At 46.7% G+C, this 16,112-nt stretch overlaps 1 protein-coding gene across 4 annotated transcripts in view; it reads right to left on the reverse strand.

Moving 5' to 3' along the window:
• The window catches only part of LOC144946125 (plasma membrane calcium-transporting ATPase 2-like), a 182,091-nt gene that overhangs the window by 26,697 nt on the left and 139,282 nt on the right, over positions 1-16,112 (reverse strand). For all 4 annotated transcript variants that reach the window (XM_078874889.1, XM_078874886.1, XM_078874888.1 and 1 more), the window contains 5 exons: positions 9,952-10,193; positions 7,789-8,029; positions 2,407-2,586; positions 1,291-1,378; positions 813-919 (listed from right to left, as the gene is read on the reverse strand). In XM_078874889.1, the coding sequence (XP_078731015.1) occupies positions 813-919; positions 1,291-1,378; positions 2,407-2,586; positions 7,789-8,029; positions 9,952-10,193 (858 nt within the window). The remainder of the gene's footprint in view (positions 1-812; positions 920-1,290; positions 1,379-2,406; positions 2,587-7,788; positions 8,030-9,951; positions 10,194-16,112) is intronic.

A 16,112-nucleotide genomic window follows, 5' to 3' on the forward strand; every position in this document is an offset into this window, starting at 1 on the left:
CCATAGCTAACATCAGTGACGAGTATGTATATATGTATGTTGAACTTCTTTCGCACCGTACGTAGCCAACCATGCTAATCGGAGGTGCGGGGGGGAAGGACAACAAACTAAACACAAAAGGAGTTTCACAATGAATTCGTTTTCTATCTAGATTTAAAAGTTGCGCAGCTCCAGCGGCTTCCTAACATCGAAGAACTTTCCAGACGGCCACAGAAGCACATCTGAAAACGTGCGACGCTGCGACCGCCTTTGTTCCATGACAGCCAAAAGCCGTAGCAAGGATGACCGGACTTCGCCTCGTGGTTCATGCTCCCTGACGAGCTCAGCAGCAACGCATCGTCGTTCATTTGTGGCAAGCACTTTGCGAAGTGATACCTGAACCGGTCCGAGTGCTCCCCTCGCTCCAACTTTGGCGTGCAGTCAGTGCCTGGTGCAGCGTGCCAAGACATCAAGGAATGGGATGAAAGAGGCGACCCCGAGTTTGAAGCTGGCTACCCCTGCCTCATCGTGGGCCATGCCAAACCCCAACAGCCGATAGAGTCAACCCGCACCTCCGACTAACACGGTTGACTACGTACGGTGCGAAAGAAGTTCAACATACGTACGTACAATATCGGGGGATATTTGCCCGCTTGCGGGTGTCACGCCGAGTGTACGCATTCAGACTGGCCGTTCGACAATCCATCCTGGGCAGCTGTTAATGCATTGTTGCTGTTGGCACTGTTGTTGTTGTTAAGCGTTGATGAGAATACCGCAGGCGTCGGCTGCCAAGCGGCACGCCGGGACGTGCCGCTTTGTGCGACGGCGCTCACCATCGCGAATCCGACGTCCGCCTTCTTGAGAGCTGGGCCGTCGTTGGTTCCGTCGCCCGTCACGGCCACCACCTGCCGTTGTGCGCAGACGGTGCTGTCGATGATCCCTGCACGCGCGCGCGGGGACGGCGCACACACAGCCAACACGGAGATTCCACCCGTGTCGCCTTGGCAGAGTTGTTGGCGTTATAAAAAATGTGTTCCGTCATACATTCATCGCATTGTATCCAATTCACGTTATGAAAACAACACGTGGGGTTATAGCAGAACGGAGTGTATTCGACAATCAGCCAAATGCACATACAACAACAACCGTCATTCGCCATTAAGTGGCGGTTTACATCACCACGACGCTTGTGCCAGGCTATGTGCACGTTAAGGCCACGTGAAGTGTTGAACGCTCGCTGGCAGGAGGTCACAGGGTGGACCCAGTATGTGCCATGGGTCGACTGACACACGCACATAGACACATTCGTACCTTTCACGAGCGTGTGTTTGTCCGTCGGAGATGATCGTGCGAGCACCCTCAGCTTGGGCCAGATCTTGTCTATCCTCTCCTGCTCAATCTGCCAACGCAAGCACGCGTGATAGTAAGTTAGTAAAACTCAGTTTCACTTCGTGCCATTCACACGAGGCCTCGCAAGCGCTGTACAACGAACATTCCAGGAAAGACCCTTGACACTAAAACCAAGAGGAATACCCACCTCTTACGCAGACGGATACACAAGAGAGAATAAACGTGTTTTCAGACGAGCCCCAAAAAGCTCGACTGACTGAGCGCACCTCACGGTCTGGGGCCAAGGCGTTCCACAAACGGGGCGCCTGCCTTTATTTAGCGAATGCTTCTACACGTGAATGTCATACGGTTAGAGTGCCAGCTTTACAAGAAAATAAAGAACTATGCCTGTCAATGTTATATGTTGTGTGAGTGGACGTCAGCCCACGTAGCCACTGAGCCACGTGACAGCCTCCTCCTCCTCTAGCACGTGCAGGGCAACAACAACAACAACCAACACAACCACCACCACAACCACCAGTACCGCCTGGCAGGTCCTGGCGGATTTCACAGCCGCAGACGATGCGAGGCGCCCGACTACTGGACACTTTATCGCCCATTGAATGCAGATCTGTCCCCCGACTGGACATCTGTGAAAAGGAGCTTCCTAGCTCAACGAACTCCTCCTGTGTAAATAGTCTACACTGACTGCCAGAAAGAGTTAAAGCCTTTTCTTTGTTTGTCTCACAGTGAACTGAATTTCACGTTCAAGGGACCGCATTGGCAGGAGAGCAAGCACATGTTATGAAGGGATACAAAACTCACCATCTCCATTATTAGCAATTCCTTATGAAGGAAAATTACATCATAAGCCCATTCTTTTGGCATTAGTCCTCTATTCTATTTCGCGGATTTATCTAGCGCCCTTTGCAGTATCCTAGAAAAGTATCCCTCGAGAAAGGCTTATACACAAAGAGTTTACCATGTATAATGTTCTGTTATAAGGCAATGCGATGGTGGCAGAAAATCACTTGACATGATACGGTCCAGACGAACAAAACCTCTCGCATTGCTCTACAGCCCGCATCGCCCACTCGCCTCTCCCTGCTCGTTGCGAATCCGTCGGTTGAAGTCTTTGCCCTCGAGACACAGAAAGTCCTCTCCCGGGTGCAGGATGCCGCACTTGACCGCGATGGCACGCGCCGTGTTGATGTTGTCTCCCGTCACCATCCGCACCGTGATGCCCGCCCGCTGGCACTTGCGAATCGCTTCTGGGACCTGGTGGACGCACGCGCGGGGTGATCGCGCGATGGCGAGGCGGTTCAGGGGGCAAGCCGTGCGACCAAGTGTCACTCTCGAAAAAACAATCGCACGACTTGACCGTCGCCATCGGACTGCTTTGTCCACGTCTGAGCGGGTAGTTGTGCAGAGAGAATTAAACGGGGGGGGAGAGAGATCGTAACCACCGATCGCAGTTCGTAAATACGGCATGTGATGGCAGACGTCGCTACGAATCGCTGAGCGGGTCGCCTGAAAGCCGAGTCTGTGAAATCGGTTGCGTGCAACCGATCACTCACGTTTTGGAACCCGGCTTTAGCAGGTGTGATAGTCCACCATATATGCAGTTTTACGCGGACTTTGTAACTCAACACTTTAGATGAAAGGCCGGTCAAGCAAGGAATGACTACGAATGTAAGATGAATGTTTGGGTTGTTTTATTGGCTGATGACAGCTCGATATTGGCTTTATGATAATTAGGTGTAACATTGCCATAATTTTCGTCAACATCATCCTGTGTTGTTGTTATCTAAATCCAATCGTGACTGACATCATCTAAAATACATTCACTGTCATTCATCAATTATCGCATACGTATGTAAACCATAGTTCATCATTAAATATCCATCCATCAATCATTGTCATCAATACCCATCATCGACCATCATCATCATCTGGTCCAACATCATCATCGTTAAACATTCAGCGGAATTATCATTCATTAGTCATCGACAACCACCCATAAATATTTTTTTCATCGTCATGAATCAATTGCGAGCCATCATTCATCATCAACATTAGTTAATCAGTCATCAACAATAACCCTTTGTTTTTGGGCAAACAATACGAACACGGCTTGCAGAGGCTGCGATCAGTAGGGTAAAAGAGGGGCAGATGCTCAATAATATTTCTACACGACGTAGCCATCTCGTTATTTAACGCAATGCTTGCATTGTGATTCATGTCATTAATGTAATTTATGTACATTTAATCAAAGCTGTCGCTCTCTGTGATTAATTTTATTTCTCAGTCCCTTGAAAATGCTCCACTGCGTTTAATCAAGAGTGGGGGGAGGTGGGGGTGGAGTCTGCAAATGCACAATGATGCAATTAGTTTTCCCCATAATTTCAAGCAAATTCCACCATCTGCGATGTCACTATTCATAAAGATTTATTTACGACACGACACAGTGTGCACCATCTGCGATTGGAAATTCAATCAGTGTCACACCCCCCGCCCCCCCCCCCCCAGATAATAAAATGCCCAACACGAGCAAGCCTTTGAAAAGGGTCGGGGATGAAACGAAATCAATGTTCATTCCCAAGTTTGCCAGTGCAGCAAATTCAAAACTTTTTAACGCATTCTGAGGACCCTTTGATGTTGCGTAACGCTTAAGTATTAAAAAAAAAGAATGAGACAGATGACGTTGATTATAGCATAGATTACATTTTACATTAAAAACTCATCAAATATGTCTGGAAAATCAGTGGGCTGATGGATTTTACAAAAAAATAGTGTTATTTAAATGTGGACAGACAGATTGGCGTAATGTAAAAAAAAAACGTGCAATGCATTTTGGATGCAAAATTTATTTTTGTGCTGAACATGGCACTATTGTTCAGACAGAGTGCTCGAGACAATAACATCTGGCAACGCATCATTTTGTTTAACAAGCCTCACTGCTGATGAGACCCATAATATCGAAACCCAGTCCAGTATTCTTGTTGCTTCAACAGATTACACTGGACAACAACCAAAAAAAAAATTCTGGCCTGGACTTTTGCAGCTGTTTTAGACTAATTTCAGGGTGCTGATTCCAAATCTGATCTCAGATTTGCTCTATCACATCTCATTTTAATGCTATCGGCATACCCTATTTTCATTGATTTTACCCGAAATTAATTCTGTCACTTATGATTGCGTGTTGTTGCGAGTCAGTGACTGCTTTAGTGTTAAAATATTGTGCTGTATTTTTAGGATAGTGTGTTTATAATATCATTTAATTTAGATATCCACATTTATTTAATATTTTTCTTCTGCAGTGATAGACAAAAACTGATGCCAGATTTGGAATCAGCACCCCATAATTACATTAGAACCGTTGGAATACCTTATGCCAGAAAAGTGTGTTGACCAGTGTTATTATCCTGGTAGCCCAGTTTGTTGACGGACAAGGTTTTTTTTTATGCTCATGTATTTTTTTATTTTATCATTTGAGACCTGGGGATAAGCATTGCAGCTGTACACATCTGTGGCTGTTTTATTTTAATGTTTACTAATGTATCTACTTTTTACTAAGTGTACATTTAATTGTAATATTTTAACGGTATGTTTACTTTGTGCTCTGTGACAATGTTACTTGTGAAGGGCGCTATATTAAGTAAAGTTTGATTGACTGCATCCTCATGGTACAAATCTCTATCCAGCAGTGAATAGAGAGCGGCAGACAATGGTGCCCGCAATAAAATACATCTGACACGTTTAGGGAAATGTGTTTACAGTGCAACATGGTGCAGTATCGTGTTTATCCAGTAATGGATACAAAAAACATTGCCATCCGGAGAGTCAGGCATAATTGGCATCTGTTTTTGGTGGGCATGAATCGATTTTGTACCGAGATCTGATGGCATTGTGTGAAACTTCATCACAGTCCACTGCACAGTGTTGATAGATCTAGGCCAGGGGTCGGCAACCTACGGCTCCGGAGCCGCATGCGGCTCTTTACGGGCTGCTTCTTGACGATATGTACGTATGTACATAGATGCATTGCGGCTCTTGAAATACTGAATTTTGTACCGAATTGGAAAGAAATGGCTCTTCTTGTTATTTTGGTTGCCGAGCCCTGATCTAGGCTGACTGAGAAATATTTCTCGGTTGGGTCTGATGAAAAACGATGGCTACCCGAGTGGATATACTACATCATCGTTATAAGATGTGAAACAAGGTCACCCAGGAGTTATATAGAACATGAGGATTTTTATAAAACATAGATATGTTTTTTTCTCTCCCCCAGTGCTGTGCGCTGTGCAAAGGCAGAGAGTGTAGATTGTTGTACTTGCTCGCTGAGTCAGGACAAACTGGTTTGCCATGGGGAAGTGTGACTCAAGGTGTGGCTATTGTGTTTTTGAATAATTGGAACCCAGTGGGGGAAGCTAGCTAATTGACCAGGACCCATTATTAAGGGCGCTTACCGCATTAGATGGTTTAGCGTGCCTGGATAAGTGACGGCCCCGTGTGATTGGCTAATGCCTGGGCCAGGCATTATCTATAAGGTCGCAAAAACTCCTTTAAATCAATCTCTGTGTGCTCGGCTAGCATGGAGTCCACTAGGGGAGAGCCAGATGATGCCTCAGTAGGCAGATGCTTTGGTTATTCTGCCAGTGTGTCAAATAGTTGTAAGTAGGATGCTATGGTAACGGTAGAGAGATAAAATACTCTTTAAGGGCTCCAACTCCCAAAACTAAACCATTGTGGTTTGAATGAACGAGTGGACGTTGAATTTATTTGGCACCATATGTAGCCAACCGTGGTAATCGGGGGAAGGACAACAGACTAAACACAAAAATTAGTTTAAAATCTAGATTTAAAAGTGCATAGCTCCGGTGGCTTCCTAACATTGGAAGGAAGAGCGTTCCAGACGGCCGCAGAAGCGCATCTGAAAGTGCGTGACGCGGTGACGAACTTTAAAGCTCTCTCCTTACGATTGCGAACTTTCAATACGAAACTACTCCGAGAGATGTAGTTTTTTCAACATGACGTCATGTACGTTCATGAACGCACATACGCGTGCGTCCGTTATAGACCACGTAACGGTCACGCTGCCCATGAAATGAAATAGGTGGTGGTGCATGGGTGAATGGGTAGTTGAGTGACTGGTTGGGTGTATCTAAAACAAGAAAAGAATTACCCAACAGGACCCATTGAGCTGTACGGTATCGCTTTTTTTTCAGAAGCAACCTGACCACAAATAATACCTCGACGAAGTTGCTGATCATGTGAACATTTATAGCAGCCAAATACTATAAACGCATGTTTCCAAATGTGGAGGGTAAAACCGGAGGACCCGGAGGCAAAACTACGCGATTACGGAGTAAACATGCAAACTCAAAATATACAGGCATCGGGGTCTGGTGTGAACCCACGACCTCCTGGATACATCTCACCATCATGGCGCCCCAATTCTGCAATTCACCAACGCTGACAAAAGTAACCGATTTCGATTTTAAACTTTCGTGACTGCAGGGATTCATCTTCTTGGTTCTTTCGGTAAAGTCACGTAGAAGGGAAATAATAAAATAATAAAAATAAAACACAATACAATACAATTCTCACGACGTTTCGGCCACAATGCAAGCAGCCGTCCTCAGGTGAAGAACAGGGCTGTCGGAAAGACAGCGTCTGAATGAACACCACCAAGCTTGGCAGCGTATATTTAAGCTGGGTTAGAGGAGGAGGGCACCTTGCGTTGTGGCCGAAACGTCGTGAGAATTGTATTTTATTATGTTTTATTTTTATTATTTTATTATTTCCCTTCTACTTAACTTTACCGAAAGAACCAAGAAGAAGAAAGGTAACCCAATGGCTAAATCACTCAGAAGTGAATCCCTAATACACGATTCTCTCACAAAGCGAACCCGCATGGGATAGCTGCGTGCCGAGTAACGCGTAGGGTCCACAATGTTGTCCCACGTCCCACCGCACAGCCGCGTACGAGTGAATTCGAACCGCGTAGAGCGAATTTTGAGTGGCAAAAAGTTATCCGAATATACAGGGTGCTTCAAAAAATGTTAACACGTACATGGGACTATCGTTTTTAATGGGGAAAAAACGGATAACACACTGTAACATGATAACAAATGTACGTTGTTAATAGCTTCAAAAAGTCAGAGTCTCCACTTGTTCACCATCATTGGCAACACGTGGCTGGAATCTTCTCCAGGTGGTCTCCAGAGCCCCGAGGGGCACATTTATTGCGGTACCATTGTTTTGAAGCGCCCTGTACGGCGTGTGAAACCGCGCAAACCGAACCGGAGTTTAACCTGTAAGTGGCTTTCCATTAGAATAATAAGAATAAGAAGACCCAAATAAAGCGGTCGGGGGGGGGGGGTGCGTCCTTGGCTCAAAAGTGGCCAAGGAACGCCGCCATCGAGGGTCGGCAACGGGTGGCGAACCGGGCGGACGTGACGGCAACGGGTGGCTCACCTCAGGCCGCACTGGGTCCTCGATGCCGACGACGGTGATGCAGGTGAGGTCTGTGACGATGTTGGCCTCGTCCTCCCAGTCGGGCTCGCCGGAGCTCCCCGCCGGGAAGTCGCGGTAGGCGAGGCAGATCGTGCGCAGGCCGTCGCACGCCATGGGCTCGATCACTTTGCGCACCATCTCGTCGCGGTCGCGCGGCTTGAAGGCGCGCGCCTTGCCAGATGCGTCCAGGATGTGTGAGCACCTGTGTGTGCGTGCGTGTGCGTGCGTGCGTGTGTGTTTTGTGTGTTGTTTGGTGTGTGTGTGTGTGTGGTTTGAGTGGAGTTTTCGACGTGGGTTTGACGTACGTGTGATGTTCACATGTACGTGCGTGAATTTTGTTGCGCGTGTTTTTTTACGTGTTTGTGTCATTTTTTTTGTGGGTTTTGCATACGTGTAAATTTTCACGTGTGGGATTTTGTGCATATATTTACGTGTGCGTGTGTTTGTGTGTGGTTGTGTGTGTGTTAAATTCGTGTGTGTAAGTTCACGTGAGTGTTGTAATTGTGTGTGCGCATTGGCATGTGTTTGTTTTGTGTAAGTTTACGCGTGTTCACACGATTGTTTGCAGTGCGTTTGTGTGATCCCGTGTATTTGTGTGTTATAATTATAATTTTGCATGAGTTTTAGCGTGTGTGTGTTTTGTGTAATTATGTGTGTGTTTACATGAGTGTTTGCATGTTTGTGCCATTGTGTTTGGGTTTTATGTTCGTGGTGGAATAAAAATTTGCTTTGAATGTGTGTGTTTTGTGTTTGCAGTTTATGTACATTTGCATATGTGCGTGTGTGTGTATAGTTTAGTTTTTGTTTGTGGCTGAATGCAAGTTGAATTGTATTTGGTGTTTGCAATGCGGTAGTTGTTTGCATGTGTTGGTGATTAAATAGTGCATGGGATTCGTGTATGTATTAAGCAATATAGGTGCGCACAATGAATTGCATTGAGTTTGTGGATACATTTATGTTCACAGATCATTTATATTAGATTTTTTAACATTTGAATTGAATGCACAATTACGTTTGCAAATGCGTCGATAATTGCGTTATATTTTTTTCGTTGAATTGTTGTTTGGGAATTTGTTGGCAAGTTGTGTTTGTGTTTTGTGTTGTTTGTGTTGAGTTTTGTCAGGAGTGAAGAGACGCGCTTTGTGCGAGTGTGCAGAAGGGCCCAAAACATCACGTTCACCATTATAATTTGTACCAAACCCTCCACGCGCAAGACCTCGCGACGCACCAAATCGGCAGACCGGTGTCCGTTTTTCGCCGCGCCATGGTGGCTGTGCAGGCAGGGATTGGTGGATCGCACAAATCTCGTGGGTTTGGCATCGAGGTCTCTATATCGTGGCTTTCCACGAGAAGGTGGTACAGCAAATTGATTCCCCTCCATCCGTTCCCATCCTTCCACATGTATAAACGCTAAATAAATAGCCGAAAACTTATTTATATATAGAGGACAACATATCTTGAAGGGGGGGCGGGGGTGGAATTTGGCACCGAAAGAAGGAATGAGCAACAAGAAGACGACAAAACTATTGATTTCCTGAATTATTGTCAAGCCACAAATACCCTCTGGAGCAGGGCTACTAAAAAACTCCCTCTCGTAGAGGCCCTTCTGCCTAATGTGGTTCTGAAAATTGTTCAATTTGTCGGCGTGCTGAAAGAACAACAACATATCATGATGTTTGCCTGTGTCGGGCGGCGGAGGCGTTCATGACGAGAAAAATAAAATTTGGTCAAAGTATTAATTTGGCACGACCCAACAAAAGCTATTGCGAACTTATACAGTTCACTTAACGGTAGTGAAATCACCGCTGGTGACATTTGCAACTAAACGGGCCCGTGGCAATTGGTGTGCGAGGCCTTGGAGCAAACAAAAGCCACTTTTTCGCCCGCCACTCTGAGTGGGCCCTGCCACTCCGCCCCCACCCCCATCCCTCATCTGCTCATGACCACAGCTGTCGTGGCTGTGACGGTTCCACCTGAAGACGGAAGCTTGTGTTGCCTCCGAAACGTCGTGATTTTTATTTTATTTTACTTTTATTAATTTTAATGTTTTACCTACGTGATTTTACCGAAAAAAAACCTAAGAATATCATGACCACCAGTTCCCCGGTGGCCCGCTTCCCATACTTCTTGAGGACGATCTCCGACGCCCCCTTGGTGTAGAGGCGGAAGCTTCCGCCCGGCTCGCTGAGCACCGTGCTCATGGACTTGCGCGTCGAGTTGAAGGTGTAGACCTTGTAGAGGGCCTCCTCAGGGAGCCGGTCGCGCACCGCCTGGTAGCTCCTCTTCATATCCAGCACGAGGCCCAGCAGGGAGCACTCCGTCTTGTTGCCCACTTGCTTGGGGAGGCCGCCCTCCTTGTCGGGCGGCTGCGTGGTGCCGGTCGACGAGACAGACGAATGGGGTAATTGATGAAGGAGTGTATGTGCGAGAGGTGCGGGGGTGGTGGGGGGGGGTGATAGAATGAAATGGATTGATGGTCACATGAAGTACGTATGGCATTAGACCGGCGGTAGTTTTGTCAGGCCAAAAATACCGTCAAATAGAGGGCCCTACAGTATGGCCCGCTAGCACAGGCCCTTGCAACAACAGTGGTGCGAGTAAGTAGTTGCAGGGCTGCGTTTGTGCATTTGACACAACAGTGCAGTCCATTGTCGACTGGACTGAGACGATCAATTCACTTGCAGGCAGCTGCCTGGGTTGGAACCCAGGATTTCGGTGGTGCCAGGACTGTGATAGCTCTGAGCCACCTCATCAAACGTGATATTTCAAGGGGTTGGATATCACAAGGCGTCAGAGGAGGCCAGGAAGCTAAGACACGATGAACGGAGGTCGGCTCCAACTACAAAGAATAATATTTCTTTATGCAACGTTTGTAAAGGACGGGCCGCAATTGAATTACCAACGGGCGAACAGGCGGGCAGTAATTGCTTATTTTTAAAGGTCTCTGTGTTAAAAGTTAAAGAGAACACTGGTACTTTTATATTATTATTTCTGTGACACGCTAATTAAAAATTGAAATGTATAAATGTCTCATGACATTTTTAATCTTTGTTCATTTATGAGGAAGGCACGTTTTTGCGGTGCAGGGAAATTAAACATCACGCACACTTTTCGACGGCATTTCCCAGGAGCCCTTGACACGACAATCTTGCCTGAGAGCAGATCACCCCAAATGCTCCCAATCTCATCACACCTCAGAAGCTCAGCAAGCGTTAAGCCTGGTTTGCAGTTAGATCCATGACAACAATGGTGACCACGATGTCACGATACGATCCACAACAATCGTATTGTCCATGATAATCTCGTCGTCTATTTTGCAATAATTAAGCATGTCTGCTGGAGCGTATGCCCTGCGGTGGCTGGGTATGCCTGCAATGCAACACTGTGGCGGCAAGGGTTGGTGGACTACACAAACATTGTGAAACTCTCCACCCGTGGACATCGAGGTGCCATACCCTGGCACGCCAGGAGAAGGTGGTACAGCAACTGTGGAATAATATCCATCTGTTCCATCTGCATGGAGTGTTGCTCCCTCGCATGCGTAGGTTTTCTCCCAGGTGTCCTCTCGTATGGATATAAAAATACTAAAATCTTTGAAAACATCTTAATATATAGAGGACCACAGAGCATGGACAATTGTTGGCATCGGCTCAGCACATGGCTGCTACCTTTTCGCTCGTCTGTAGAACCTCCTTGTGCCTCCGTGGATTATAAATCATATATTGTTGCTATATACAATCAACACGATTGACGCTATCTAAAAATAAACATTATTATTATTATTCCCTTGCGTATCGTTTCTCATCTAATTGTTGTGAATATTTCATTTGCTGGCACAATATTTATTAAACAACATTTTAAGTGGAAAAAATTGCATCCATTCAATTACTTCGTTGCAATTTTTTTTTAATACAACTGACGAAGTTTCGAGCACATACCATAATAATCGTCTGGGTTGGCCAAATATCTTTTTAGTGGAGGCCCTTCTGCCACCAGTGGAGGGAGCAGGTTAATAACTGGGTCGCATCTTTACTATTTATCTTTACTGCACATAAGCCGACACAAACCAGCAGCTCAGAATAAAATCATAGCACTTGAGCTCATAGGGCCTCAAAAATATCTGCTTCTAGATTTGAAGTTTTCGTGACTGCAATATTCACTACAGTGATTTTGCTGTGGCTGTTCCACCTGATGACGAAGCTTGTGTTGCCTCCGAAACGTCGTGATTTAATTTAGTTATTTTAATTTGTTTTTCATCTACGTGACTTTACCGAAAGAACCAAAGAGTAAATATCTGCTTGTTTAAATATGTCTCAAACCGTGAACAAACAATATTCTTAGGTTTTTTCGGTAAAGTTACGTGACTTTACCGAAAAAAAAACCAGAAGAAAAAAAAACCTAAGAAAAAACCTAAAAAAAAAATCCTAAGAATATGATGCCTTGCAGTCACGAAAGCTTCAAACCGTGAACAAACAAACCAAAAAGTAAAATCGGCTTGCCATATATTGCGGAACGAACTTTGCTCAATGACTTCATGAGATGGAAAGCGCCACAAACGCCCAGCAGTGTTTTATTTGCTGTTCATACTATCGCTACTTGGGAGAAACTAACAGTCTTCTTGAGTGCCTGTCATGTTAGCAAAATATAAATACAGTTAACGCCTCCTCCCCGTATTTGTTTCTCCACATATATATATTTGTAAAAATGCAGTACTTTTCACACGTCCCATTGGCCGCATGGCCTTCTGGAAGCACATCTCATCAACGGTGTTGGATCTATACAAGCGCACTCCATACCGCTTTTGACAAAACGTATTTTATCAGCAGAGTCCAGCTACCTTGAAGCCATGCCGGTGAACTGCCCGATGTTTATAGGTGAGGAACCCTGTGTGTAAGAAATGAATCCTCGCAGTTGGGCTGGGCTCTGTACTCAAATGGCAACACTGTAAACATAATTTGATCGTTTGTGGAATAAGCTGTTGTCTTGGGTCGCTTACCTAACAAAACACCTGCTGGTTTCTGTTTTAGGTTTGTACACGATACAAATACAAAGAGCCCCCATACAGCCTAAACATACTTTTGGGGCAAGTGCTGCTAGCGAGCTGCTATGAAGGCCAGCACGGCACACAAGGGGATGCGTGACCAGCACCACGCTCGGTCCCCTTTATCTCCCCAGTGGTGATGTTTACACATCGCACGGGGTACTCATTTGAGCCCGAGTGGACCTAGGGGAGCCCCATGACCGGTTGAGATCATCGTTAGTGGTGTTGGCCCGGAGCGGGAATCGAACTCGGGTGACCTGGAGCGGGAATCGAACTCGGGTGACCCGGAGCGGGAATCGAACTCGGGTGACCCGGAGCGGGAATCGAACTCGGGTGGCCCGGAGCGGGAATCGAACTCGGGTGACCCGGAGCGGGAATCGAACTCGGGTGACCCGGAGCGGGAATCGAACTCGGGTGACCCGGTTCGTGGCGCAGCGCCCTAAGCTGCTGCTCCCCACTGTGGGCTCGTACACCACCAGCGCACGCGAACACGCGCACACGCGCGCACGCGCACGCGCGCACGTGCGCACACACACACGCGCACACACACGCGCACAAACACACGCGCACGCGCGCACAAACACGCGCGCACACACACACGCACACACGCACGCGCACACACGCACGCGGCTGCAATTACGCGGCCAATGAATAAGGTGCAAATTAACAAGTGGAAATGCTGCAATCTTTAGACGATCCATAAATCACGCGAAAAAAATGCAATCCATAACACGGTGCCAAGGAAGATAAATTGTGTTCGCCATAACGACATTTTACATTTGAATTACTCTGTCTGTTAGGCTGCATGTAGAAGTGCCTGCAAGAAGAAGGCCACCCACTATGAATAGTGTGGATCTGCCCTCTCCCAATGCTGGCCCCCATATCCCGTTCGATGGTGAAACCTCTACCGGACACACAGACCTCGACGCATGCGAGTCCTATGTTGAACTTCTTTTGCAACGTACGTAAGCTTCAGCTTGTTTCGGGCCGGGTTAGTGCTTGGATGCGCGGCTACCCAGGGCTTACCAGGCAATTGGCTGGCGAAGGCTGTGACTGACCGCCAGATGGCAGTACACGTGCACCCCAGGAAAGCCACCGGTGTGCTATGCTAGTGACGAATTGGCACGTTCTGTTCACGTGACAACCCTTACTAGTTGGCTGTGTCGGGTGGTGGTGGGTTTTAACGGCACAAATTTACGCGATCTAACCCAAAAAAAACTCTATTATGGATGGTATTGGTCGCGAAAGCCTGCTACGTGTTAAACTGTTAAAAATAAGTAAGCGGGTTTGGGCAGGACGATGGAAAATATTCGATACTAATAATGGACTGCCAGCCAAGGTATGGAACGCGTTCGCGAGAACGTCCACAGAGGAGATGGAGCGATGGTATCAGTAACATGTGCAGCTGCCAGATGGATTGTTGCATCGCAGGATCGTGAGTGGTTGCGGGTGCTTAGCGAGGCCTTCATCCAGCAGTGGACGGGTCTTGGCTGACGATGGTGATGTTCTATGTAATTGGGTCACGTGACTCCTGCATATTCAATAACCCAGACTCAATCCATTGAGCGGATGGAAACCACTGCTGTGGTCCAGAGATGGATTTGGCCCACGCGCTTTATTGACTGTGGATTTAATCCATCTGTGCAAGAACTTTGAGTGTCATCATCAGCACGGCTGGCCTCTCGGTGCTCTGGTTTACTCCCACTTTCAGAGCACTCAAAGCATGTCAATGCAGGATCCCACCAGAAATAAATAAATACAAATATTAAGACTCATTGAGGCTTTCTTGGGAAAAAATATTTACGCACAGTATATGTTTATGTTTAATCTGTATATGGGGGCAGTGGTGGTGTAGTGGTTAGAATTCTCGGCTGTGAACTCGGTGACCTAAGTTCGATGCCCGGTCAAGGGTACCTATCAGTAGCGAGTGGTATCTGAAACTACCCCTCTTCACCAAACTCGCTCTGACCGGGATGGTGAAGTATGGGGAAAACAGATCCCAATAACTCACCCGGTGTGGGGAGCCTTTTATCCAGCAGAGGATCAATGTAGGGCCACGCTGTTTTATTATTCTTATTATTGTGCATTGCACTTTAAACCCAGACAACTGGGTTAAATCCCTGGCCACAGAAAAAAAAAAACATCGGTGGCGAAGTGGCGTCTGAAAACTCCAGTGGGTCTCCCCTACACCGACTCAGCCTTAACTTGGCACTTGGAGCAAATTTTCTTCGGCCTTTCATCTCACAGAAGAGGGGGTGGGGGTGGGTGGGGAGGGGGTGGCCCAGGACCAGCTCAGACATCGATCTCCACTGTCGTTAGCTCTGGCCAGGAATCGAACTTAGGTGGCCAGGTTTCATAGCACGGTGCGTTAACCAATGTCCCCATTGCTCCCGTCGCCTGTACTGTATACTATTCGTAAACATGTGCATATGCGTGCGTGCCATTTATATGCAAGCCTCGAAAGCAATTAGTGAATATTGACAAATATGGCTTCTTTAGAGCCAGAGTGACTGTTGCAAGGGCATAGGGCAACGATATTGGTGGGTTGACCTATAGGCCTTTGAGGCATAGGGCTTGTGTTTTTTTTCCTTTCGAATGATGCATGCAGGTAACCAACTTCAAAGTGTACAGCAAACCTATTGGTACCTCAGAGCCTTGCAATTTGAAAGCGTTTTTAAATATCCGCTCGATTAACGACTCGTTTTCCATTCGGGGGTGGGGTGTCTATTTCCGCCCCCCCCCTCCATCCACTCTTCGTCCATGCACAACAGCAATGCGAAATTACCCGCCTCTAAAAATAATCGAACGCATTCTGAGCTTTACCTCGACATGAAAAGTCAATGTTTCCCAAATGGCGACGACTCGAGCGAGTTTTCCTCGGCGTAGGACCGCAGCTCATGAAGATCCTCAGATCGTGCCTTGCTCACCGTCGCCACGGTCTCGGCTTCACACTTGGGGTGGGGGTGAGGGCGCCTTTTGCAAATTGGGGCACCTGAACTCTGGAACTCCGAGACACTTTAGAAATCTTCACATCTCTACTAAGAACGTGTCTGTTGTTTAAATCGGCGTTTCTCTCTCGTTATTTTCAAACGTCTTTCTCGCTTCTACTTTACCTGCTTGTTGTTAACCATGTTCCGGATTTCCATGCGTAGCGCCCTGAGAACGATTGTTTAAGGGCGCTATATGAATGATTATTATATTATTACTAGCTTGTTTGCCCTTTCAATGTCGGGTGTTTATCGCA

Source organism: Lampetra fluviatilis, chromosome 40, assembly GCF_964198595.1.
Source record: "Lampetra fluviatilis chromosome 40, kcLamFluv1.1, whole genome shotgun sequence".
NCBI lineage: Eukaryota > Metazoa > Chordata > Hyperoartia > Petromyzontiformes > Petromyzontidae > Lampetra > Lampetra fluviatilis.